The sequence below is a fragment of the Vitis riparia genome, chromosome 14, assembly GCF_004353265.1.
Source record: "Vitis riparia cultivar Riparia Gloire de Montpellier isolate 1030 chromosome 14, EGFV_Vit.rip_1.0, whole genome shotgun sequence".
Classification (NCBI taxonomy): Eukaryota; Viridiplantae; Streptophyta; class Magnoliopsida; order Vitales; family Vitaceae; genus Vitis; species Vitis riparia.
Window position 1 is genome coordinate 26294808 of NC_048444.1, and position 27908 is coordinate 26322715.

Consider the following 27908-nt stretch of genomic DNA (forward strand, 5'->3'; position numbering starts at 1 on the left):
TCATTGTCACAAAAAATGATCAAAAAGGGCCAATTTTGTGATCACCCCCAAATTGAGTGGACTTGAAATGGGCCCACCAACAAGCCCGTGGTTCGCGATGAAGGTGGGTGAGAGTATGAGAATGGAGAGTGCCATAATAGTGTTCACTCAAAGCTTCAAACCAAATATATAGACATGTACTCAAGGTTGAAGCTTTGAATTATTTCCGGCTTGTGAACTCTAAACCCACGCTCCACTCACTGGCGCGTACACATTTAGTATCAATTTATGTACTATTTTTAGAAACTCATGATTAAATTTATATAAAATGAAGAAAAATCATGAAAAATCGACTTGGGTAAGTATAGGTTTGAAAATTTGTGGTGACAATGCCATCAAAGAATTCCACGCGCCACCACCTCAAGTGGGGGGAGTGTCAGGGAGTGTTAACACCCAAAGGGCCTAAAACAAACGAAGTCAAGCATATGTGTCTCTTCTCCGTCACTGTCTCTCCCATTCCCAGCTCTAACTTCCAGCGGTGTGATCCAATCACCCATCAAATATTCGTAAATACAAATTCCAATCCACACCCACGAATCTCCATCACTTCAATTCGTTCTTCCAAAGTTCCAACTAGAATGGAGGTCAGAGCTCGAGCTCCCGGGAAGATCATCCTCGCTGGCGAACACGCCGTCGTCCACGGATCCGCGGCGGTGGCCGCTTCTATCAATCTCTACACCCACGTTTCTCTTCGATTTCATAGCATTTCTGGTGCACCCGTCAATCTTTTTTTCTCCTTTTGTTTTTAGAGTTATGATCATGGCTTGTTTGGTTGCTCAGAAAATATGGGAAAAGGGAAAGAAAGTGAATTTTTTTATATTCCGTTGAATTTTTTCTCCTTTTGCTTTTTTCTAATTGTGATGATTCAGACAAATGTGGGAAAGGAAGACGGTGGATCTTTTAATATTGGGTCATTGATTGGTTATAAGTCGTTCCGGTGAATCCAACGCCCTTTTGTGTCCTTTCTTGCACGAGTTTTGTTTGAATCTATAATTTTTTTTTGTTGGTAATAGGAGATGGATTAGTGGCGCTGTGTTTGATTGCTCAGAAAGTGTGGGAAATGGAAAAAGAGAAAAGTTTTAAATATCGTCTTTGTTATTTTTTTGTATGTCTATGAAAAAGACGGGTTTGGAAGCTCTAATTAATTTGGTTTGGTAGAAATTATCTGTTTAGTAGGGTGATTAATGATGATGAAGAGTGATTAATTATTTGTGTCTCCTGGGAAAAGAGGGTTTGGGAGCTCCAATTGATTTTTGTTGAAATGATGATCAGAAGAAACCCGTTTCTTTTCCTTCTTTCGGTAAGAATTAGGAGAGTGATCGATGATGATGGAAACTGTGATGATAATGATCTGTTTGGTTGCTCAAAAAGATGTAGGCAAGTAAATCTTTTCAATATTGAGGTTTCCATTGTTTGAATCTTTATCCATGAGCTAACTTTTGCATAGATGAAATTTTGCATTGGATTGATTGGGATTTGCTGCAAATTATGATTGAGAGGACATTGTTCAGGTTTTGTATTAATGGTTTTATTTGAAAACATTTTTGCTCTGATTTTTTTTTCTCTAAGCTACTATTTTTTGTAAAAAAAGAAAAGAAAAGAAAAATCACTGCAGTAAATTTTTCAAGATTGCATTGATTTGTTTTTGCCAAAATAGATGATAAGAAAAAAAAATGCATTTTAAGATTTTGTGCTAATGTTTGTGGTCAGAGTGGATTGTAGAAATGTTATTCTTTTACTTATGTTCAATATATTTCAGACTATTACATTTGTTAAAAAAAAAATTGATGCCAATTATCAAATGATGATCAGTCGGATATGGATCTGATATAGTATGTTCTCTTCTTCCTGATATGGTTTTGTTCATTTCTTCTTGGTTTTCTGTTGACTGTACCTCTAATTAGTATTTTTAATAGACGATGATCATACCTTAAAACTCCATCTCAAGGATATGGCATTGGAATTTTCATGGTCAATTGAAAGAATCAAAGAAGTACTACAAGAAGTAGGTTGTCCCTTCTCGTCGACGCCTACAACATGCACTCCAGAGTTCATTAAATTGATTGCAGCTCTACTTATAGAACAGAACATTCCAGAGGCAAAAATTGGACTTGCTTCTGGAGTGTCCGCCTTTCTCTGGCTGTACACCTGTATCCAAGGGTATTCCCTGATTATTAGTTTCTATTGTCAACTATTCCCCTGTTATTGTTTGCTTTTCTGATTTGGTTCCTTATGTCTCAGGTTTAAGCCTGCTACAGTGGTCATCACTTCTGAGCTTCCACTTGGTTCAGGATTGGGTTCATCTGCCTCATTGTGTGTTTCACTCTCAGCTGCCCTGCTTGCATTGTCAGATTCTGCAAGTCTAGATTTTAGCCACCAAGGTTGGTCGGTATTTGGGGAGAATGAGCTTGAATTGGTAAACAAATGGGCCTTTGAAGGTGAAAAGATAATTCATGGAAAGCCATCTGGAATTGACAATTCGGTTAGCACATTTGGTAAGGAATCTTTCTGATAGTGTAGATAAATTTATAATTGTTGTCTTTCAACATTTTATGTACAATCAGTCTCCCTCTTTTTCCCGACTAGGATCTGGCCGCTATTTGATGTCTGGAACAAGTTGGAATTTAATAAGCTTTCATAGTAAAAGAGTTGAAAGAATGGTGGTTTATAAAAAATGGCAAGTATTTTGAGAAAAACTTACAAATGCAGTGCATTTTGTGGAAAAGGATGTCTGTGTTGCTGTCGTGGAATTCTCTCTAATAATTTAGGATTTCCCTCCAATAATTTAGGAATTCCAAATCCTTGGAATTTGTTTCTGATGTACTTATGTAATTTGTGAGCTGGTGAAATTTATATGATAACACTAGGTCATGTAGCATATGTTTGACATGGTCCTGGGTTCGAATTCAATCATTGATAATACCTTGAATTTAACTGGTGCTAATTGTTGCAAGGCAGTCAGCACCCCAAGGTTTGGGTCCCCATGGAGAGTTTTAAGGGCTTGGCCATGAAAGATTCCTCGGTTATTAAAAAGAAAAAAAAATTGTTTTAGAAGCTTTAAAAATTTCAAAGCAATTTGTCACCTCTTTCCTTGTCACACACCAATCCGCATGCACACATTGTCTTGTGCAGAGAATGATATAACAAGAATAAAAAAAAGAACTGTCAATATCTGGATCTTTCATTCAGCGCAATAAGATGCTTTTATTTTATTAACCAAAGAATATGTAGTTTTTTTTATCTTGAAAATCCTAGGCGGTTGCTTCTTTTTAAATATTTATGTGATAAAAAAGGTTTATGAAACAGGCAACATGATCAAGTTCAAGTCAGGTAGTTTGACGCGCTTATCCTCCAATATGCCACTCAAAATGCTTGTTACCAACACAAAAGTTGGGAGGAACACAAAAGCATTAGTTGCTGGTGTCTCAGAGAGGACCTTAAGGCATCCAAATGCCATGAAAGCTGTGTTTAACGCAGTTGACTTTATCAGCGAGGAATTGTCCAATATCATTCAGTCTCCAGCTCCTGATGAGCTCTCCATAACTGAGAAGGAAGAGAAGCTAGGAGAGTTGATGGAAATGAATCAAGGTTTGCTCCAATGTATGGGGGTCAGCCATGCTTCCATAGAAACTGTGCTTCGAACAACATTGAAATACAAGTTGGCTTCAAAGCTGACAGGAGCTGGGGGTGGAGGCTGTGTTTTGACGCTATTGCCAACCCGTATCCATTTTCAAATTCTGTTTATATTTGGTGGTATCATTCTTGTGATGGCACCCTTAATTTCAATCTTTTCCCATTGCATGCTTTTATATTCTATAATGAATTCCATGATTAAATATTAGTTAGGGGCATATTTGTAGAAAAGACATGCAATATACGATAGGATACATACATGACGCACACAGATTTTTCCATTTAATAGTTATAAGAGAATTTACTTTTGAACATTTAAAAAGAAGAGTAGAATTATTTATAAGGTAATTTAAGATTTTGAGGCTTGCTTTCTGTAATAAAAGTTAAAAACATCTAACTCATGTTGCATCCAGTGAGGAGTGGTTTGACATTTCCTTTACAAGGTTTTGAGACTTGGTTTCTGTAATAATAGTGCATGGAAGCATTAATTTATACTTGCATGTGTATTCCTTTTGGTGAATTGGTTGCAGACTGCTTGGAACCTTTGTTATATTATTAGCTAGTTATAAACTAGTTGAAACTAGAAAGCATAAGTAAAAGTTAGTAGGTTTACCTTTGTGGATTTTATAATGAATTAATGCAATGAAATGTCATTAATGTGTGCATCCGAATAATACGATTCAATATATGTTTTTGCCTTTTCAAACATTATATCTTCTATGAAATTGTTTATTTATAGCTTTGTCCCTCATTGTTGCAATATATATATCTGTTTTATAACGAAATTTCTTTTATGGTACACCATACAGAAATATTGGAAATTGATTACTATATGCAAGTTGACAACTATTGTTTGGAGGCATTAATTGTTTCTGAAAATATATGTGATTTTCCCCTTTATTTGCCTTGGTACCTCGTATGTACAATTTTGATTCTTACAGAGGCAGGTTGCTTCATTGAATAGGTTTGCCATATGTGCCTAATATTATGCTATAAATGAAGTTTCATGCATCTAGTTTGATTTGTTTTGGGGCTACTACTTTGCAGATGAATAAAATCCTTAGCATAGAGCTCAAAACTTTTCCTAGAACTAGGAGAAAATTAGAATAATGAGTCGGAATCCTTGTTTAAATTGAGACAAACAGAATTTTTTGGTTGCGTGCCCACAGAACTTACCTGGTTAATGCAAATATTTGATGAATGGATCTGTACTTGGCTTTAGTTGGGAGTGTAAGAACTTGAAAGGACCATAATAGCAAACTGCTTGACAATCCTAAGGAATTGAATCTAGCTAGAGATGGGGTAAGAGAAGGGTGATGAGTGGGTCATTTGGTTTGTCATTTCAAGAAGCTTAGACTTGGTTGTAAAATGGAAATCCCAAGGAATGTGACTCCGGTGCTGAGGATTAGATAAGAAAAGTAGCTAAATAGCTTCATGTGGGCAGACTCAAATAGTTGAGAGGGCTTGATTTAGAGCTGGTCTAAGATTTTTGTAAATGGGTCTTTCAAGTAGAAACAATTTGAACAGAGCTCAAGCTGCTGGTAGTAAACAGGAGCAATCATGGTAGATTTAGACAGATTTTGCCTAGAACTGATAACCCTCATCATTTTTTGCCCTCATGCAAGTGCACATGACTGAAAGCTCTTTCAGAAACAATTTGCTTGGCTGTAGGGACAATCTCATATATGTTACAATTCAGAATAATGACAGGAAAATGAAACTAGGCAGCAGTCGAACAAATTAAGTTTGACAATCCATATATGGCCACAGAAACATGTTATTTTCTCAGCTTCAATGTGGCTGTAGTCATACAAACCAATATTTCATGTTTCTAAATGTCATTCTCTCTCTCTTTCTCTTTCTCTTTCTTCATTCGTTCCCCTTGACTACATGATACAAGTGCTATCAGGAACGGTTGTTAATAAAGTAATAGCTGCGTTGGAGTCATGTGAATTCCAATGTCTTATAGCTGGAATCGGCGGGAATGGTGTTGAGATTTGCTTTGGTAGTTGTTCATCCTGATTTTCTCGGAGGAAGCAATGAAGCACAGTAAGCTTGTAACAGCTATATTTCATTGATGCTGTTGTGTTTCTGTGTACATTAATTTTGGAGTCAAGGAGGAATAACCATTCTTCCTGGTTCATGGACATTATGATAAAAGAAAATGACTGTATGAATTCTTAATAATGGCCTGATCCTCCTTCATGTTGTAAGGTTGTAGTTTAATTGTAGCACACACTGCAAGCTTTTAACGAGTCCTTTCTCCTTTGCAGTAAATCTACTCTTTTATTTTGAGGTATTGGCTTCAAGGTTATGTATGGTTCTCAAAAAAGTATTGATGAAAGAAACCCCAAGTAGTCCGGTTGGTCATTGGTCAAGACGAACATTGATTTTCAGTAGGTGGCACATAATAAATAAAATATTAGATATAAAAATTATTTTTAAAATATATTCAAAAATATTAAAAATATTTTAAGTTTTCAAATAAATTTTTATCATACAAAACGAAAATGGTTTCAAAATTAATTTTATATATATGTAATATATAAAATTAATAGGGTTTGCTTGGAAATGTTATTCAAAAACAATTTTTATAAAATAGTTCTCAAAAAATATATATTTTATGAAAAAAAATAATTTAAAAAATTTGACAAATGGAAAATTTTGGATGATGCTCAAATTGTTTCTGTGATTTCTTCTTTATTAAATTATTAAAATATTTAATAAAATAAATCATTAATTCATAAGGAGCATATGACCCATCTCAAAAAATGATCTTCAATTAAATGTACCACAAATAAAAGCCACTGATGAACATGTTCCATTCATCAATCTGTTAGATATCCAAGGTACTGCTGCCTTTTAAGCCCACTGGTTAATGGGAGGTCTCCCAAGTTAGATTCTAAAGCTTCACCAGACAAATTCTTGCCACAAACCAAAGTTCCATTTATTTCATGGATCAAACACATCATATTCCCCAGGCCACAAAAGTATCAAAACCCTAGTTCCTTACAAACAAAACCCATCTCTATATACCAGGACTTGTTCATCCACAAATCCCCAAGAACACACCAAATTCTCCCTTTTGCAAACCCCATCAAGCATTCACCACAACCCCACCTGCAAAACCAAAAACCCATCAAAACAAAGTCATCAAAACCCCATCTTGAAATCTTAAAAGCTTAAATCTCTAAAACCCTAAAAGAAAAACTTACCATTAGGGTGGAGAACTTGGCCAGAAATATAGGAGGAGTCTGCATGGGAGGCCAAGAAGACATATGAAGGTGCAACCTCACATGGCTGGCCAGCCCTGCCCATAGGCACTTCAGACCCAAACCTTGCACACTCCTCTTCATTGAAGGAGGCTGGTATGAGTGGAGTCCAGATGGGTCCAGGGGCCACACCATTAACCCTAATGCCTTTGGGTGCAAGCTGCAGCGCCAGTGATCTGATGAAAGCCACAATGGCACCTTTGGTGGATGTATACTCTATCAGTTTATTGTTTCCTTTGTATGCATTGATTGAGGTGGTGTTTATGATGCTGCTCCCTTCCTGCATATACTTCAGAGCATGCCTAATATATATCATCACCAAATAACGGTCATCAGTTAGTGGGTGTGTTTGATTCCTGGGAAAACAGAAAGAAAATAGCAGTTCATGGACCTGGTCAAGAGGAAGTAAGAGAAGATGTTGGTTCTGAACACCCTCTCCAGCCTCTCCTCGTCGATCTCCTCCACCGAGCACGACTTGTACTGCTCCGCCGCGTTGTTCACCAGAATGTCTATCCTCCCGTACGCCGCCACCACCTCCTCCACCACCCTCCGGCAGTTATCATCGTACCCCAGATCCGCAGCTATCGCTATCGGCTCCTTCGCATCGTCCCTCTTCGCCTTCCTTATCATCTGCAGCGTCTCCTGCGCGTCCCTGTCCTCCTGCGCCTTCACGTACGTGAAGGCCACGGTGGCCCCCTCAAGCGCATACAGGTAGCAGACGGCTCTGCCGATGCCAGAGTCGCCGCCGGTCACCAGCGCCACCTTGCCTTGGAGCTTGTGGGCAGGCCTGTAGTCTGGGTTGATAAACTGCGGGGTGGGGGTCATCACGTGCTCCTTCCCTGGCTGCCTCCCCTGCCTCTGGGGTGGAAACTGTTGGCCGCCGCCGGAAGCCATCGTCCTCTGCAACAGTGCTCTTCTGGGGTTATCTCTTGTCGCTGGTAACCCTGTACGGACAGGCGGAAACTCCAATCTCAGGTGAGTGACACAAGCTAGTGATGAGAGTGGTATCGATGAAGAGAGAATGCGAGAGAGCATGAAAATTTATGCGGTATGGGGGTGGTGGAGCTAAGCTTTCGGCTTTATAGTGAGGTGGAAACGGCGCGTGTGGATACGTGGCAGACCTGGCGTCTACGTGTCGCGTCGATCGCATGCGGCGGACACGTCCTCCGAAATGGGCCCTTTGCCTGAGCTCATGGGGCTTCCCTTAAATTATTATTTTTTATAATAAAAACTAAATTAAATTTACTGTGAAAAAATTGTTCTGGATTAAAATTTTCATATTTTATTAAACTATATATTTTTATATTTTGTTTTCTAAAATTCCTATCAAATCTTTCTAATTGATTTGAATTTTGACTTTTCCTTTTATACATTTCTAGTAAAAAACGATTTTTAAAAATAGTGCTTATGATAATTTTTAAAAATAGTTATTTATATTTTTTAAACATAAATTTCAAAAATTAATGGCAACGATACAGGAGTTTGGGAGGGATGACCCTTATTCCAATTTATTTAAATTAATTCTCAACCTTATTAAAAAATTTAAACGAGTTAAGATTGGAATAAGAATTCTCATACCCATTCGTCCAATCATGTTTAATTTTTTTTCAATTTAAATTTTTTTTCATATTTTTATTTTTAAAATATTAAATTTTATTAAAAATAAATACGATACATATTTATAATTTATTTTTATAAAAATATTATATATATATATATATTAAAATTTGAAAATAAAAAACAATTAAAACATATTGAAAAAAACAATTAAAATATATGTTGTCATCCTGTTGTAAATGTTTTTAAATATTTATTAAAAATAATTTTTTTTCTTTTTTTCAATATGTTTGGAAAGCGTCAAACAAATCCCAACAAAAAAAAAAACATGTTTTTGAAAATAATTAATAATCAAACATAGTAAATACTAAATATATACCTTCAGTATTTTCTTTTTCTCTCTCATTTTCTCACAACATTCTCGGACAACCAAACATACCCTAATGAGAAGTTGAGTTTAACAGAGTCAGAGATGGGAACACTTGGCTGAGGAAGGAGAGCAAGAAAAGTGGGTCTTAAGGCAGTTTTGCATGTTGGCCACATGTAGTGCTCTTCCAATTGACACCTTCAACCCTTTCCTTCTCTCCTATTTTCTCCCTATTTAACCAACCCCCCACACTCGTTTTCACTCTCTCTACCCCCACATGCAAACCCACAACCCAAACCAGAACTATTGATCCTCTTCTTCCTCCTCTCTCTCTCTCTCCTCTGGTTTTAGAGCTCAACAATGGCTTCTCTTCTTCAACTCAGTACCCTCTCCTTCTTTCTGGTTGCTCTCTCCATTCTTTTCACATCTACTCCAGTCCATTGTGATGGTAATTAATTTCTTTAATTTCATCTTCTTCTCTCTTTCGTATGACCTTTTTGTATTTATGGTTGAGAATGTCAAGTGTGGGTCATGGTATTCATTTCACTCTTGTCTTTTTCTTTCTTTCTTGAGATGCAGCTGAGGATGACGACCTTCTTCAAGGCCTCAACAGCTACAGAACGGCCAGAAACCTCTCGACCCTGGTCAAGAACGACAAGGCGGAGTGCCTGGCGGAGGAGCTGGCCGGGGAATTAGAGCATCAGCCCTGCACCGCTGCCGTCCCCGCCACCCCGCAGCTCCAGCTCGCCAACTACCCCAGCATCCTTAAGAAGTGCAAAATCGACATCAACTACACCAGAGACGGTGTCATCATGCAAGTCTGTGTCCCCCACAGGGTCCCAACCCTCGTCCTCACCAACTTCACCCAGTCTCACTACTCCAGGTACCTCAACGACAGCAAGTTCACCGGCGTCGGCGTCGGGTCAGAGGACGACTGGGTGGTGGCCGTCCTCAGCACCAATGGCATCGAGGGGAGCTTCAGTGGGGCTTCCAGGGCTGCCATGGAGCTGGGTTTGATGATGCTCAGCCCCTGCTTGGTGGCTATGCTTTTGGGATTATTTGTTGGTATGGTGATCAACTGAGACTGATGGGGTGTTAGGGCTGTGTTTGGTTGTTTAATCTTTTGTTTTTGTAGCTTTATTTTTCAGGTTGATGACCAGTTTTCAGTGTAATGTTAATGCGTTTTTTCCCCCTTAATTTCTTATGTGTATGAATGGTAATATATAGAATTCCGAGTTCAACTTGGGTTTGAAGCCCAAAAGAGTCAAAAGACCCGTCCAAATTTAGTTAGGGCAGACTTGGGTCGAACATGTTTGAAAAAGCCCGAAATGGCTCCCAAGCCCAAATTTAGGTGGGCATACTTGAGTCTGACAGATTCAGAAAAGCCCAAAATGGCTCAAGCTTGACTCGACCCAAATTTAGGTAGGGCAAGCTTGAGCCGCTGTGTATTTCCAAACCCATTTAAACTTCAACCCGATTAGATCTCAAGCCTGTTCAAAAAAACCAATTCAAAAGTTCATAATTAGGTTAAGACTGTGTTTCATGGTGATTTTAAGAAATGTTTGTAATTTTTTTAACACTTAAACGATAAAAACTTTTAAGTGTTATAAGTGATAAAAACGTTTTCTAAATTCATTATCAAATGAACTCTAAACGAATCAAAAAGTTTGTAATTAGCTAAGTTCGTCTTATACCTTCAACAATTTAAAGTTACCCTTAACCTTTGTGTGAGTGTTTAGCTAGGTTGGCAATTTTGGACAAAATTCCTAAGTGTCTCCTAACTCGGTTTTCCTATTCCTATTCAGACTACTTGACTTTGAAGACTAAGACTTTGCTAAGAGGCCGAGGTATGTAGTCGAGTATGGAGTGATTGGGTGTGAATCAACCCGGTTTTAATGTTTAAATGTGTTAGAAAGTTGGGAAAAATGGTTTTTGGTGCAAAGCTTTCATTCCTCTATTTCTGGATCGATCCAAGTGTAAGGGTGGATCTATCCAACTAATGTTTTTTTGATCAAATCTCAGCTATTAGATTAAGGGTTTCTTTTTACACTTTAAAAACCAATCTTCTCTCATTTTCTGGTAAGAGAGACTGCTGAAAACGTGGGGAGAGTAGCCACACTCCAAGTGTTCTTCATTTTCTCATTTTTGCTTTCCTAATTTGGGGGTTTTTTATTGCAAAGAAAATCCACTTCTCTTAATGTTTTCCAAACTAGTTTTCAATGGATTTTCTTGAGCAATAAATGGGTTGATTCATTCTTTCATTTACATCTCAATCTCTCATTTTATTTGGGTTTGTGCAAAAACCCATTTTCTTCTTGTGTGGATTCAAGAAGAGGCCAAGATTGAGCTTGGTGCAGACTCCAAGTGTGCTCCAAAAAGAGAAGCTGAAAATGAAGGTACTAGTCAAGTATTCCGGGAATGATTGGTTGGCTTGAGCTAGGTAAAACCTTGTACTTAGTTTTTGTTCTTCATAGTGGAGTTTTCAATCGGTGATAGGCCCGTGGTTTTTTATCTCTTCGGAGGTTTTCCACGTTAAAAATCTGGTGTTCATTATCTCTTTCTCTCACTCTATATTTTGGTTTATTTTTTAGGAGTGTTGAAGCATTTGCATGTGTTTTGCATTTATAAATTGTTGGGAGAGTGTTGATGCATACATTATTGCTTGTGGATGTTTTGCTTTGTTGAAAAGTTATTGGAAGAAAAAAATTCTTGACATAAAGATAGTCTAAGGTTAGGTAATCTTTATTGGGAGAATTTTAAATTGTTCTACAACACCTATTCACCCCCCTCTAGGTGTAGTTCATTATTGAGATTCACATTTTCACTTTGTATATTACATTTGCTAATTTCATTTTGTAATTTATTATGTATTCTTGTTTCTCATGTAATTTCTAAATTTGCATTTAATTGTAGTGGATGTGTATGTACATGGTAATCATGTCATAAATATTATCTATGTCACCAACAGCAGTGGTCAAATTACACGTATACCCTTGATAAGGCGATGATATATGATGTAAAATTTGGAATTTTAATATAATTTATAATTTGGAATTTTTTTTTTCAGGTATTATCTTAAAATATTAAACATTTTAAGTATAATTGATTTAGTTAACCATGTTAATATAAAATGGTAAATCTTTTAAAATTATTTAAGACCAGCAATATATGGCATACATATGGAGTGAATTTAACCTTTTTTTAGGTACAATCACTTATCGAAGATACTCATTAAGAGCTAAACAAACTCGTTTAGGGCCTTTATTTCAAGCAATAATTTTTTTTTTTCATTTTAAGAAAATAACAAATAATTATCATGTCAAGGCCTCGAAAGGATCACTAACAAAATATTGTATTTAGATCATGTAGGGAATTAAACCGAATTCCCAATCTATGAGAAACAAAAATAGAGAAAAAACACACACTAAAAGAAAAAAAAAATCACACGCACAAGATAGTATTTACGTGGTTCGGCAATATGCCTACGTCTATGGAGTTGTAGGGATATCACTATTATCAGGGAAGAATATAGAGTACAATCACGGCGGCTACAATATTTTCTCTCTATATATAACATGACAACCACACCACACTAAAAAACCCTAATTACAAAAGGTGGTTCCACAATGGGTTAAACGGACCCAACAGGCTTCAGTAAATCTCTCATTAAAAAGTCATGCAATATTATTCGAGTCGGGCCATCAAATCGGATCAAACAAAACTAGGCTCCACAAAGCCCAACAAATCTCCCACTTGGAGACTAGTTCAATCACCAACATCAAACCGCTATCCTCCAAGAAACAATCACTCATCCCTGCAACTCATCCTCCTGTCCTCAAGCTAGAAAACCAATTGAAGCTGCACACAGCTTCAACTTCTCAATAGTGACACCCTTAGTCAACATGTCTACTGGGTTCTTAGATCCACAAATCTTCTCAAGTATTACCAGTTTATCTTCAACAAGATAACAGATAAAGTGGTATTTTGTTTGTATATGCTTCGACTTTGAATGAAAAACCGAATTTTTGGCAAGAAAAATTGCACTCTGACTGTCACTATGTAGAATGCCCATCTCCTGTTTCTTACCCAATTCATCTAAGAAACCATGTAGCCAAATCATCTCATTTCCAGCTTCAATTGCTGCAACATACTCAGCTTCTATAATAGACAAAGTAACAATCTTCTATAGATTTGAAGCCCATGATATAGTTATACCACCTAGAGTAAAAACAAACCCAATAGTACTCTTTCTACTATCAATATCACCAGCAAAATCAGCATCTACATAACCCTGCAATTTCAAACTTGCACCTGTGAAGCAAAAACATGTATCTAATGAACCCTTCAGATATCTTAGAATCCACTTGACTGCCTCCCAATGCTGCTTTCCAAGCTTACTCATGAATCTTCTCACAACTCCCACTGCATGTGCAATATCTGGCCTTGTACACACCATAGCATATATCAAGTTACCAATAGCTGAGTGTGGACCCGCATTTTTCACGTGCGTCCCCACTTGATCGGCGAGACTCGCTTTTTTATTTGTGAAAAATTAATTTTTGGAAAAAAGTTGGAGTCGCCACTTATTTTATTTTTATTTAAAAGGGAAAATAAAACAAGAAAGAAAAACCCTAAAATGTGACTCCATAATTTTTGGAAAAAGCATGTCTTTGAAAAACCCGAGTCTTGGTCCGGGGATCAGGTTACTTATTGGGAAGGTACCTCTAGGAGGTAGCACCCCTCTAAGCCCTAAAAAGGTCTCTACTGACTGAGTTGAGGAAAACGTGGCAATTAATCGGTTAGTTATGGATACCTAAGTAGGCTAGGTGATTTTGAAAAATAGCATGCTTAGCAGGAAAACCAATCACAATCATGAAGAAGATTTAGGGTACGTACCTGGACTGCTTCTTAAGCGCTATCACAAGACATCAAAGTTAGTATAGAAGTACCGCACACAACATGTATTTAATCATAGCGAATCTAGCATACATCTAAGCACCTAAGGATTATCAAACATATGCATATTTCACAATGACAGGATTGTTTACAAAAAATTTAGAAAGTAGGTGATAAGGGACGTACCTGGATAACATAGATGACTTACAATGCGCTTCCATAAGACATGAAGGGTTAGATAATAGATAATAAAATATAGAAATCCTAGCATGCTCGTTATCTAATTGGCATAGCAAAAATTATCAAAGTATATGAAAACACTAATTATCACACTCATCTTATATACAATTCCTAAAGAAAAATAGACATAATTTCAACAAGTGACAAAAGTGGCAACAAAAATTATTTTTGAAAATATTTTCTTATGTAGGGGTTTCACCAATTCCCCAATTGATATACACGAATTGAGCCTAGAATTATCCCATTTATTTGGGACCACAAGCTTTGATTCGTGTTTTGTTTAAAACTGTAATTTTATTTGAAAGATGTGAACCGATCAAAACATGGTTGCACATTATTTTAAAAAATAAGATTTTGATTCTAAGAATCCTAAAGGAATTTTTGAAATGGTTTTTTAAGGAAATGAGATTTTGAGAATATTGTTATGTTTTAAAGATAAAAGAAGTTAATTTAAAAACAATAAAATGTATGAATCAAAATACCAAGCAAAAGAAAAAAAAAAGAACAAATCACAAAGTAGAATTTTTGACAACAGATAAAATTGAAGTAGTGGGAATGGAGGCCAATCTTCACTATTTTTCGATAGCCTCTAAAAATTGATTTTGACAAAGGATGACCAAAGTGATAAACCAAAACCTTAGATCTTACAAGCACTGAAACTTTAACAACATTTAATCTTAAGATAAACTTAATCAAGCACTAAATATTATATGACCTTTAAAATAGTACAAACGATACGTATCAACTAATATTGACGATTTGGAGTCATAAATTTAATCGACTAACTAAACAAATGAATAATGAAAATAATAATAATAATAATAATAATAATAATAATAATAATAATAATATAAAAAAACACATAAAATAAATAAAATTAATCAAAACTAAAATGAACTATTCTTAAACACAAAATGACAACATGGAGATAGATTAAACTAATAGCCTACAATTTGAAAGCATGAAATTAATATAAAAATGGAATTAAAAAATCTTAACCTAAACTAATCAATATGAAACCAATCGAAACAATTAAAACTCTAAAAAATATCAACTAAAACAGGATCAATCAAGAGTAAAATAATTTTTTTTCTTTATTTATTTTAAAACATGAATATATCAACGCGGAATGAAATAAATTAATCGACTTAAATTCTAAAACTAATAAACTAGAAAGATGAATCATGAATTAAATTTAACAACCTTTAGATATGAAAAGAGTGGCATGAAATCAATTGAACTAATAAACTGAATTTTAATGACATCTAAACTAAAAGATAAAATAAAACTAAAACCTATGAAATTATGAATTTCCTAATTGAGAACAAAAATAATGCTAATCAAAATTCTAAATTTTTAACTATCATCACAAATTATCTAAACTCTAAAAAATCCTAACTTTTCCATTATTAACAAAAATTGCCCAAACCAATACTAAAAAAAACTAATATGTCAAACTAAGAAAAAGAATTGTAACCACATTAGACAAAAATCATAATTTTCAAGATGGAATAATAAATCAATAATAATTAATTAATTAATTAATTTATTGTTGGATAAATATATATATATGATCAATTATTTTAATGAACTAAAATTTTATAAGAGTGCTTAAATCTAAGGTAAAATTAAAAACTAACTGTAGACCCCCATGTGGGGTCTGCTTTGCTGCAGCCAAGATTGACAGGTGTCACCACCTTAGGTGGCCATGTGTCACTCCGAGATGGGCTGTGGTGAAATCAAAGTAGTGGTTTTGAGAACCACTAGGGGAGGGACACTTGGAGGAAGGTTCTAGAAGGAGGAGCGTATTTGATTTTTGCTGTGAGGACGTTGCCAGCTGCATGTGGAGGTGAGTGGAGGCTGCAGGCTGGTGGTGGAGGACTTTTGTTGGCTGTTGCTGCAGAGGCCGTTAGGAGGGCAAATCCGGGAGAAAAGAAAAGGATTTTTTGGCAGAGGCAGGCAGCTGGAGAAAGAGGGTACGTTTCTGTTTTAGAGAGGGGGGTTTTGGGAAGAGGAGCAGAAAACTGAGAGGGGGATTCCTGGAGCTTAAGCGGCGACTGAGGGAAAAACAGAGCATGTTCCTGGAGAGGGGAAAGCTGCTAAAGAGAGTTGTCAAGAGAAGGAAGAGCTGAAACAGAGGAAAGAAAGGGAACGTTCTCAGGTACGTTTGCTAGACCTCATTTTGATTGCCATTAATGTTTCTTCTGGGGTTGCTGTGATTGTGTTGTGACATATCTGCTCCCTGTTCTTCATGTGAGGTTTGATTTAAAATGAGAATTCTTCTTTTGATATCCTTTGTGTGTTTGAGTGAGATCCTTTAATCTTATTCCCATATGGTTTAAATCTCGTTTCCATCTGGTTTCTTTTCCCACCTATGCATAAGCTCTATGGCTTCAATATAAGACGGGCTTGGGTCATTGTTTTCTGGGGATTCATTTTATACTCTGTTTTGGGTCCTTGTTTCATTGTTGTTTACCCTCTATTCTCTGTGGTCACTGGTACGCCCAAGGAGAAGAGTCTTGGCTAGCACTGCTCCTGGTTTGGGTATGGGCACATTTTGTGAATCTGGGAAGATGTCGTTGCATTGCTCAAGGAATCGTTGGAATATTCTGCTTAGAATGGGGATTGCCATATTCAGGGATGCAATTGGGGCCCACCATGCAGCATTATTAACGTCAAATTTGCAGCTATATGCTGATAGTTTGGATGATAACATGAGCGGCACAGTTGTAATAACAACATTGATTTGTGGTCGGGCTATATATGTTGCTAACTCAGGGGATCCCAGAGCTGTTATAGCAGAAAGAAAAGGAAAGGAAATTGTAGCTGTTGATTTATCAATTGATCGTCACCATCCATGCAGACTCTTGGTGGATGACATGTCCAGGGAAGCATTTCCAGAATCCTGATGTGTAAAGGAATCCATGGTCCCCATCAATGGGAAGAAGGGCTGCAACCGAAGCCATTGTAGAGACAGAACTGGCATCTGATGAGCCAAATGGAGAAGGACCTGGTGAAATTTGATTTGCTTTAATATCAGCACAGAGGTTGGCAGCATCAACAACGTCCTCTATTGAAGTTGTCTCTGAACCATTTGAGAAAGAAATATACCAAACTCAGCTGTCCTCAAACGACGCCGGCGGCTTGCCGCCGGCGGCGAAACACCTCCGCCACCTCAGCAATCATTTCCATCTGCTGCTGCCCTAAGCTTCACCTTTCATCAACAAGAACATGATCCAACTCCTGTTCATCATCACCTGTGCCGAAATGGTTCTTATCATTGATCCCCTTCATAATCCCTGCCTCCTCATTCTGTTAATCCCTCTTAACATTTCTTGGCAATTCACCCAGAATCTGAGAAACATCACTGATTTAATGTCTGTTTCTCAAGCATTGATGAGTCCGAATTTGTTCATATCAGCTTCACCACCAAAACCCGCCCTTCTCATCCCCGTTTGTTGCATTTCCCCAGCTTCCATTTGTGGCAAAACCTCTACTACATCAAGGCGTATATTCCTTTTGGAAAGCAGGAGTTCGTATAGATCAGTTTCTGATATCCAGAATGCTAAGTATGCACTGCTTCAAGCTGTTCCAGATGTAATTGGAACTGAAGATTCTGAAGATTCTGTTCATGTCAGCTGATGCTGACGAAGATGCCATGTTGAGGAGTTTTAATAAGGGTGCCATGTCTATAAGAAGAAGTCGATTGAGATGGAAAGTGCAAAGAACCTTTGGCAGAATGTATTCTTGTCAATGAGGGAAGCCGTTGATTCTTGCCTCACCAAACAAGTGTTCTGATGGATTGCTTGCTAAGGAAATCAGAGACGACAAGGCTGAAGCTGAATCATTAAAGAGGGAATCAATGAAACTCAGGGATTAAACGGAAGAGGAGAGGAAGATGTTGCAGGTGGCTGAGGTCTGGCGTGAGGAGCGCGTGCAGTTGAAGTTGGTGGATGCTAAGGTCCAGAGATGCAAATCCTGATGTGAAGGAAATGAAAGAAGTAGGGTCATTTTGTGAAATTGCTGCTACAGTGAATATTCAAGACGTGAAGGAGTTTACTTATATACCCCCATGCACATCACCACTTTTCGTCTCTCTACCACCACATGCCATTTTTTTTAACCATCCATCCTTGGACCCATTTCTTCCACCTTTGCATGGTAATGCATGGTACCTTTCTAACCTTCGTGCACCGTTATGTTTACTGCCTGAACCCACATCGACCCATCCCATACCATTGTTTCCACTCTCAAGGCTACCCCACCTTGCATGCCTTCCACTCATAACCCCTACCCACTTTATCCACTTTTTCACCTCTCAATACCCATCAAACCCATTTTCAAACCCATATCTTATCTTTTCCTACACCAGTCGCACCCGGTTCTTTCTCTACCTTCCACCCAATTTCAAAGCCTACCCGATAGACCCAGATCAGTGCAGTAATGAGGATCAGATAATGTTCGCAGGTCGAAGCCGTTTTATTGAATTGTTTGAGAAGGTGACTTCCTCAGCGCGTGAGCAGAAAGAAATTGCAAAAGAGTTTCGATTGTTGATAAAGAAAGACACTGCCATCCAAGGCGCCCATGAGAGTATCCAGTATTCTCACAGAGAAGCAACAGGTGAATAGGTCGCTAAGAAAATTGGTGCTGAAAGTCTTGTTACTGGCGATTGTAATAGTGCAGCGTTATAGTTCAAACTGGGAGGATATTCTGAGAGTGGATTTTGTATTCAATCTGCTGGAGTGAGGGAAACTCAGCTCCGTGAGAGCAACAACCAGGAGGTTCACCACCAACTCAAGCTTGGACCATGGCTTCAAAGGTGCTGGGATAGCCATGCCGAACCACCAGATGTATCCAGAATGTCTCTATTTCGCTCTGGTTTTAGACCAGATTTAATGGGTCTGCCTGAGATGGTGCAAGCGGCGTCTTCAAATCTGTTTGGTCCCTTTTCCGTAGGAGATTTCAGAAGTTATGACGAGACTCTTTGGCTAGACAAGAGTGCTGCCTTGCTAAATGCCTCGGATTCATGTGTTCAGACGCGCGGATCCATGCCTTGTACAACGTCAACAGTGGGTAATCTCTTTCTCATCATGGTCTATGATTACCTCATGTTCCTCGCTGCCACCTGTCTTCTCCCCGGCATTGAGCTCTTGCTTGAATCCTTGGACCCTACCCGGGTTAGTGGCCTCTTGTTTCCCCTACTCAGTGCTATTCCCGATGCTATGCTTATCTGTGTACCCAGAATTTCTGGAAGTATAGAAACTGCATAAAGTCAAGTCTCTGAGAATGGAGCTGCTCGTTGGATCAACTGTCATGTTCTTCACAGTAATAAGGAGAACTCGTGTTATTGTCAGCAAGTGTGACCACCAAGATTCAGTTGACAAAGACTCACAAGAGTGATTAGAGGAGGGCGACCCATAATGACGAAGAAAGCTTGCTGCTCCGCCAGCATGGAAAGGTTACCCAGTGATAAAAGGTCCTAATCATGCTCTTAAGAGAAAGAAAGTTGCTACTGAATTGACTCGGGAAAATCTGAAAAGAGAGGTTGGAAGGAGTTAGAGTTCAAAGAGTATAATTTCAATGCCAAAAGTCAACTATGCATGATCACCTTTTTAGGCCACGTGTCCCTTTTATTTATTTATTTCTTCATCTTCAATTTTAAAATAGTTTCCCAATTTCCAATTTCCAAATAGTTGCCAATTTCTCGATTTTCAAATAATTTTAACTTTTCAAATCTTCATTTTTTAGTTTTTTTTTAAGCCTCTAAAATATCTCTTTTTAACAAAATTTGCTTCCACTTTCTATTCGGCAAGCCATTTTCAAATCTTTCATGATCTTTTAAAATGTTTTAAAAATAAGCAAGAATTCATTTCCGTAATTCCAAATAATGGAGTTATTGGAATTAATTCATGCAAAATAAATCGGGCTGTGGTGGGGGCCCCACATAGGTGATTTCATGACTGATTGATTGATTTATTTGACATGCATGATTGATTTACTCTATTCCTTGATATGCGTTTAATTATATCTGTTCATTGTTCACTAACCATATTTCATGATAGCGCGTTCGTGATTGCCGCCCAGGTACGCATCTATTCATATTTCGCTCATTCTTTATACATGTTTTGCTTCTCATATTGTGCATGATTGATTTGAGTATTCATCGATTTTCTTGTTGACTGCCACGATTACTTCATTTTATTAGTAGAGACCCGACTTTAGGGATTTAGAGGGGTGCTACGGTTTTTACCGTACCTTCCTGATAAGTAACCTGACCCCCGAACTCGATCCGGTTTTTCACAGACCACCTTTTCCAAAACAAGGAGTCACACTTAGGGTTTTTCTTTCTTATTTTGTTTACCCTTTAAAAATAAAACAAAAATAAGTGGCGACTCCAAGTCATTTTTCAAACAATAAATAAAATCAATTTTTTTCAAATAAAAATCGAGCTCGCCATCGAGTGGGAAACGCATAGAGCCAAAATGCGGGGTCCACACTAACAAAAATGATTTTTAAAACTAAATCTCTAACCTATAGAATCAATTTTATTTATAATTAAATAAATTACAAAGCATTAAATTGGTAACAAATAAATAAATAAACAATCAATAATTAGATAAATTAAAACCATATCAAATGAAGATTAGAATATAAATATATTTTTCATGTGAAGCTATCTAAAATCATATTTTATGAACTTAATATAATACATTAAAACTAACCTTTAACGTGATGAATAAAGAAAAACTAAATAAACAAATGATCCTTTGAGATTGTATTGCCATGTTAAAGCAAACACGTATTGGAACTAATAAACAAATCAACCCACTCACCTAATATAATAATCCAAATTGACAATGGTACACCAAATATAATAACTAAATCAATTAAACCAAAAGTAGTATTCTTGCTGCCATATTAAAGGAAACGTACTGGACCATAAAACATTCAACCCAATATAATAATCTAAATAGGAATCAGACCAGACTTTTATATTTTTTTTTTAAAGCAAACACAACATAAAATACCAAACTTACCCAGCGGCTAAGTGCGTGGTCTGTTCTTCCCAAAGTGGCAGCCGTGTAAGTGGATCTCCTTCAGGTGGAGGTGCGTGTTGAAGGTGCTTCCGGAGATGTGCGGCTGGTATGGCGCAGGGTGCAGCCGTGACACTTGCAGTGTAAGATCACGCTCCGCAACCTGATATGAACCGTTTCGATGAAGAGCAGATGCACGGACTGATGATGGATGCAGCCCGTGGAGATGAAGATTTGATGCGTAGACTACTCTCAGCGGGAAACCCGTGTTCAACCGGCTGATGGTTCTCTTCTCCCAGATGCGAATTTCCCCTGGACTCCCCTGTAGATGGCAGGCCTGTGTATCTGTCTCTCTCTCGTGTGGCTGCAACTTCTTCCACCCTTCTGTAGAGTGCTCACCCTCCTTCTCAAATCCTCAGTTGATCCTCTTTCTCCCTTCCATGCTGCGTTATTTTCCTTTTTTCTTTCCTGAAAATTTCCTTTCCTTCTAAAGAAAAACTCCTCTCTCCCTTTGTATCTTCCCCACAAAACTGTCTTCATTCATTCCCATGAGTGTCCTTCTATCATGCCCTGAATCCACCCTTCCAAAACCGGCGTGATCCCTTTCCATGAGCGTGTTCTGCACCTTCTCGTTGATATTCTCTATTCATTTCTTCCTTCTAAAACACTAAACGATCCATCATTCCATAAAATGCATAACCTTCCTTATCCATGGCCTCTATCAAATATCAGCCTACAGAATTTCATAGAAACGTGCTCAGAATCCTCCAGAATGTGCACCCAACTCCTTACCAAAAATGTGCTCCAAGTCCTCCATTTGGCTAATCTATGATAAAAAAATCAGTAAAAGTAACTATACTAATAATAATAATAATAAATAAATAAATAAATAAATAAAACATTTAAACAAAATTATTAGATTATTAAGGACAAGTATTACGAAAATGTGACAAAATAATAGGAAAATAAAATAAAGGAGGAAATAGACAAAATAATAAATAAAATAAACAAAAATATAATAATAAAAAGCCAAGATATGAAACTCCATAATAAACGAGTCATGCAAGTCATGCAAGCCATACAAAAATGCAATCCATACCAACCATGCAAGCATGCAAAAATTCCCTAAAAGGTAACCTAAGTGGGCCTAAGATGCCTAAGTGAGCCTAAGGTGGTTAAGTGGGCCTAAGGTGGTGTCTAATGGGCTTAAGGTGGTGCCTAATGGGCCGAGTGTCTAAGTGAGCCTAAGGTGGTGCCTAATGGGCCAAGTGTATCTAAAAGCTATCCTAAAAAACAAGAAAAACCTAAGTCTAAGTTAGGGCTGCCAAGGGTCACAATAAGGGATCAAATAATCCCTCAACCAAAGTCTCCAAGGTGACTCAGAAAAAGGTAAGTGGTGAGTAGTACTGGGCCACCAAGGAACTACTGTGGAGCACTGAAAACGAACTTAAAGACATGTGTTAAAGGGACAAAATTGAGGGTCTACAAATATGCCCCTCTTCGGTATAGATCACGAGTGTAGAGAATGTGAGTAGAAATACGAGTAATGAGCAAAATGAAGTGAACTATACCGAAGAATTAAAGAAGGACCAGAGATTTTGTCCTAGCACATGAAGAGGTAAGGTCAAAAGATGGGGTCTCAATGACATGGATGGGACAACTCTATGTGGGAGAAATGACAATAAAGAGAGAAGGCATGTGATGAGTAGCACAAAGGTGGAAAGAGGTGAAAATGATGATTCAAAGTCATGGATGATATGAATGACTCTGGATCATGGACAAGGTGAACGACTCTGGATCTAAAATAGGACAAAAGACTCTGGGTCATGAGCTCAGGGCTCTAATTGGAAAGAATGACTCTGGGTCAAAATGGAAAAAGTGACTCTGGGTCAAAAATGGAAAAGAATGACTCTGGGTCAAAATGGAAAAAGTGACTCTGGGTCAAAAATGGAAAATGACTCTGGGTCGAGAGCTTTGAGCTCTAAATAGGAAAGAATGACTCTGGGTCAAGATGGAAAATGACTCTGGGTCAAGAGCTCCGGGCTCTAAATAGATAGCCGATCAGGATACTTTCCGACTCAAGGTGTCGGGTCGAGGCCACTCACAAGTGGCTAGAATGATGAAAACGAAACATCTCAGGGATGTGAATGATGTAAATGACTCCGGGTCGTGAGCTCAGGGCTCGGGGGGCTATGAATGACTCTGGGTCAAGATGAAAAATGACTCTGGGTCGATGAATAGCTCAGGGCTATGAGCTCCGGGCTCTATGACTGATCGGCTAGAAGGAGAATGCGATACGCAAACTCCAGGTCAAACCACTCATGGGCGACCAAATGATGAAAGCTCAGCTAAGAGCTAGAAAGACTCCGGGTCTATAGGAAATGATAGCTCAGGGCTAGCGGGCTCGGGGCCTAAGGGAAAAAGGATAGCTCAGGGCTATAAGACTCAGGGTCTAGAAGGAATGGATAGCTCATGGCTGCGAGGCTCAGGGCCTAAAAAAGGATAGCTCAGGGCTGCTAGGCTCAGGGCCCAAGAGAAGAAGAATGCTCAGGGCTATAGGACTCGGGGTCTAAAAGGAATGAATAACTCAAAGCTACGAGGCTCAGGGCCTAGAAGGGAATAATAGAGAAGACCAACTCGAAAGTAGACATGAAATGAATTGGCTCAAAGCCATATACTCAAAATGTCAAGGGTCAGACTACTAAAACCAAGAAGGGAAATATGCCCCAGTATCCAGGGTGCTCACACTGCTGAAACGGCCAGTGAACCAATCATCCGCTAGAATCAATGGGTCAAGAACCAATACATCATGACAAACCTCTGAAAAGTCAAAACTGAAAGAACTCTCTATGTCCGAAAAGCTGCTCTGTCAACGAATCTCAAAAGGTAAATCTCAAAGTGTGTATATCGTGGCTCGTCTAAAAGCAAATCTCAAAGTGCACAAAATGGTGCTCATCTGGATAACCCAATCGACAAGATAACAATGATGATCGAAAACAAATCCATCTCATGAACATCTAGCTAAAGGATCCACCCATGCTCCTCAGGTGAAATCTGATGTGATCTATCTCTATCTCAACAAATCCATATAGGGGGGTCCTGATACAGTCGATCGTCGGAAGCTCTGGGCTAGTACTCAATCTAAAACCAAACTAGCCACTGTCTCAATCTCAAGGATACTCAAAGAATCATGGGGGAAATATGCCCCAGTATAAAATCTGATGTCAAAGTCGTAAGGCGAACAAACTAACAATGATCACCCATCCTCGTACCGTATACAAGAACAGATAAAAATCTCGGAGAAAGGGGGGAACATGCCCCAGTGTGAATATATGATGCACAATCAAAGGATGAATCCAATATCATCAATCAACTGTCCTCAGCTCAACAATAATCTGCTAAGAAGTCAGCATGATGTATCGACCAATGCCTCAAGGGAGACACTCTAAATCTAATCTCAAATGAATAGCCAAAATGATGAGGAATGTGGTAATCTCAAAAGTAGAAACATGTCTCTGATGAATCCTTGACTGAATCTGATAGGAATCTGGTAACCTCAAAATGGGGAAATATGCCCCAGTATGCCAGATCTATGCACTGCACTGAAAACTGCCTCCAACTCAGTAATAATCCACTAGTCTATCTCAGAAGTACTCCACGAATGGAACCACTAGGGGCTCAACGATGCTCCACTAGAACTGATATAGTCTCAACATCCCTCACTAGGGATCTCTGATCGGTGAAAATACCCAGACTCAAAGAAAGTGCTCCACTAAGGGCTCATCTCAACCAAATGAAAGGGGAATATGCCCCAGTATGGATATCTAATGCACAACCAAAGGATGAATCCAATATCCTCAATGAACTGTCTCCAGACCCAAAAAATCCATCAAACATCAATATGCCAAGCAAGAGAGAGACCAAATGCTTCCAAAAGTATCTTCCACAAAAGAGAACATAGTAACGACCATACTTCAACCAACCTACCAAAAACCTGTCCAAGTGAAGACTGTCAAAGATAATGTCTGATCTCGTGGCCTCAGGGTGGTCTTAAGACACGGGACGTAACGTAGGCCAAGGTGATAGGGTCAAAGAAATGAAGGGAAACTAGGCTCAAATACCCAATGATCAAACTCGTACCCTCATGTATAAGATGTAATGCATAGAAAAAAATCTCATGAGCCATGGATCTAGAGGTAACCAAAGGAAATGTCGATGGCAAAATGAGATAAAAATGAGTAGTCAAACCATCAATGAAATATGTGGATGATGTGAAAAAGATATCAAATCAGTAATGGGTATCAACATGTAGGGAATGGATAAAAGGTGGAACAAAGATCTGGAAAGAGGTAATGAGAAACAACAGGAAGCAATGAGAAAGTGGAACGAGTGATGATCAACCCATGCTAGTACAATAAAGGAAAGTCATATCATCAATGATGGAATGGTGGGTAAGACAATGATCCGGAGACCCTAGTAAAAGGTCACTCATCTCTCATACCTAATACATATCAACCATGATCCGATAAGCATAGGATACCATAGAACTCTCATATGAACCCTCGACACTCCAAATGCATAACAAGAGCGGCTCAAGGAGTGAAAAACTCATAAAAACTCACTAAAACCCATAATGACAAATATACCCAATAAATGAACCTCAAAAGGTGGCATAAATGCCCAATGGAACGAGATACCATACATGAGCATATCATTGCGCCTTTCTTTTCTTTTTCTTTTTTTTTTTCTTTTTTATTTTTTATTTTTTATTTTTATTTTTATTGAATTTTTTTTTTTTTTTTTTTTTTTTTTGCGCATGCTCTGATCATCAATAAATCAAACTCTAATGGGAAAAATATAAGTGTAGACCCCCATTTTGGGGCTCGGTTTCATGCACTTTCATGCGCTTGCTTTGCCAAGTGTCGCAACCTTAGGAGACCACATGGCATATTTTAATTGGCTGCTATGGAATCAGATATTGCTTTTGGAAGAGCTATCAGGAGGCGACACCTGGAGGAAGAGAGGCAGAGGACGTTCAGAGTTTGTTGGAGGAGGAGCGTCTTCTGCAGAGGGGCCAGCTGCTAGGGTGGTGGTGGCTACAGGGGAAGTGAGGGAGGGAGAGAGCAGGCTACCAGAGAGAGCTGGGAGGAGAAAGAGAGGATTATTGAGGAGCAGCGTGGAGTTTTTGGAGAGGGGGACAAGAAGCTGAAGGAGAGGTAGTTTTTCTGAGAGCTTGAGGAGAGCTCAGAGGGAAAACTAGGAGGAGTTTTGGCTAGGAGATCCAGAGAGCTTTCAGAGGGGAGGGGGAAGTTAGAGGAAACCAGAGGGAGAAAGGAAAAAGAAAAACGGTGATAGGCAAGCTGCTAGAAGAAGGGGAGAAATCTTTTAGGGGGGGAGCTTTTGTGGGGGTTTTTTGGGGTGAGAAGGAACTGGAGAGGGGGGCTCACGGAGGCTGGGTCTGGAGGATTTTTGGGAAGAAAAACAGAGAATAGCTTGAGAGGAGGGGGAAAGGAGAGAAGAAAGAGAGAAGGTAGTTGATGGTGAGCAAGCAGAGGAGAGAAGTGGCGGCTTGCTGAGAACCAAACGACTTTCGATCGAAAGGATTGCTCAGGTTTAGCTATTTTTACACCTTAAGTTCTCCATTATTTCAGTCAGTCGATGTTTCTTCCTAACACTTGGATGCTTATGTTGGTTATCTAACGTGTTGAACCCGTTTTTCATTTTTCGTTTGCTTAGACTCTGTTTTCTCCTGTGTGTGTGGCATTGTGATTTTTCTGTTTGTATGTGTGTTAAAATCAATCAAGAACCTCCCACCGGTTCTTAACTCTCAGTGTTTTTCATGGAAGAAAGCTAGATTTGATCGTATTATTTCTTCTTGCACCTGCTCTGTTTTCCTTCATGGTGTCTTTCGTCTCTGATATGTTTAGCATGAGTATCATGTTTGGGGTTGGTTGCCTACATTGGGATGTCTTTGAAAGAGCTCAGTAGCAAAACCTCTGGGATTCATGTGACTTATTGTTCATTCCTTGGGTTGGAGTTCATCTAGCCAGCGAAGTGCCATGGCCACCACTCTACAGAAGTTTCCATGGCATCCTGTTTGAGAGCTTAGTTCAGTGTTTGAACTGAGGCTCTAACGTATTGGTTGGAATTGTGTTTGGAGGCTATTCGGGCAAAATCTCGGGTTCAATGGATTGGTGATTGCAGTCATGCGTTGCTTCATGGTTATACTCTCGCAGTTTACTCACCGGGAAATTCTGTGACAGTCCCAATACTTTCAGAACTTTGCACTTTCTGTGTGAAGAGGTGCTATTAAATTGTCACCTGATAGTGATAATCATGATTTGACAGATGAAAGAGATCCTAAGGTTGTTTACCATGGGTACAACTCATCTACAGTGAGAAAAGCGAAGCTTCTCTCTCGTCTTTTGCTGCTTCTCAACACCTCCAGGACCTGCTATTACTTTCATGACATTTCCAGAAGTGAATGAGATCCTCAAGGGTGCGGTTGTATATTCTGTATTATTCCTCAGGGCTTCCATCACTGCTGCTCTTCACTGGTTCGTAAGCCCGTATGCACACAAACTCTGATGGCAGCCAGGTTTAGACACATTTAGGGTGGAAATGATGTCATGGCTGGTAACATACCTTCTAAGTGGTACCCATTGAAGCAGCGTCCAACATTTGCTGATAAACTACAGAACCAAGCTAAGAGGTCCAGCATAACGGACAGTGGTCAGATGTGAGTAACCAAGTGGAACCCTCTGCATGGGAGTCATTACAAGCCATCAGGCCTTTGCAAGCTCCCCATTTAACAGATTGAAGGAGTGCTCCATTACTTTTGATGCTTTAAAGTGGGTTGATTGAGGAATT

The 27908-nt window shown here is 38.5% G+C and overlaps 3 protein-coding genes across 4 annotated transcripts; 2 read left to right on the forward strand and 1 right to left on the reverse strand.

Moving 5' to 3' along the window:
- The first annotated feature begins 419 nt into the window (after positions 1-419).
- Positions 420-5967, forward strand: LOC117931364 (mevalonate kinase-like). The gene is made up of 5 exons (XM_034852332.1): positions 420-750; positions 1956-2199; positions 2281-2534; positions 3346-3759; positions 5573-5967. Exons 1-5 carry the CDS (start codon positions 465-467, stop codon positions 5692-5694), a joined length of 1320 nt encoding a protein of 439 aa, XP_034708223.1. The 5' UTR covers positions 420-464; the 3' UTR covers positions 5695-5967.
- A 469-nt stretch (positions 5968-6436) lies between these two features.
- On the reverse strand, positions 6437-7936 carry LOC117931152 (glucose and ribitol dehydrogenase-like). Its single transcript, XM_034852056.1, has 3 exons — positions 7336-7936; positions 6888-7246; positions 6437-6792 (listed from the first exon to the last, which is right to left on the reverse strand). Exons 1-3 carry the CDS (start codon positions 7836-7838, stop codon positions 6770-6772), a joined length of 885 nt encoding a protein of 294 aa, XP_034707947.1. The 5' UTR covers positions 7839-7936; the 3' UTR covers positions 6437-6769.
- Positions 7937-9125: 1189 nt separating this feature from the next.
- LOC117931309 (uncharacterized GPI-anchored protein At3g06035-like) lies at positions 9126-10065 on the forward strand. 2 transcript variants are annotated; one of them, XM_034852256.1, is made up of 2 exons: positions 9126-9316; positions 9442-10065. In XM_034852256.1, exons 1-2 carry the CDS (start codon positions 9229-9231, stop codon positions 9948-9950), a joined length of 597 nt encoding a protein of 198 aa, XP_034708147.1. In that variant the 5' UTR covers positions 9126-9228; the 3' UTR covers positions 9951-10065. The 2 variants fall into 2 exon arrangements, with proteins under 2 accessions (XP_034708147.1, XP_034708148.1); XM_034852257.1 differs by having other exon boundaries at positions 9448-10065.
- Positions 10066-27908: the final 17843 nt, after the last annotated feature.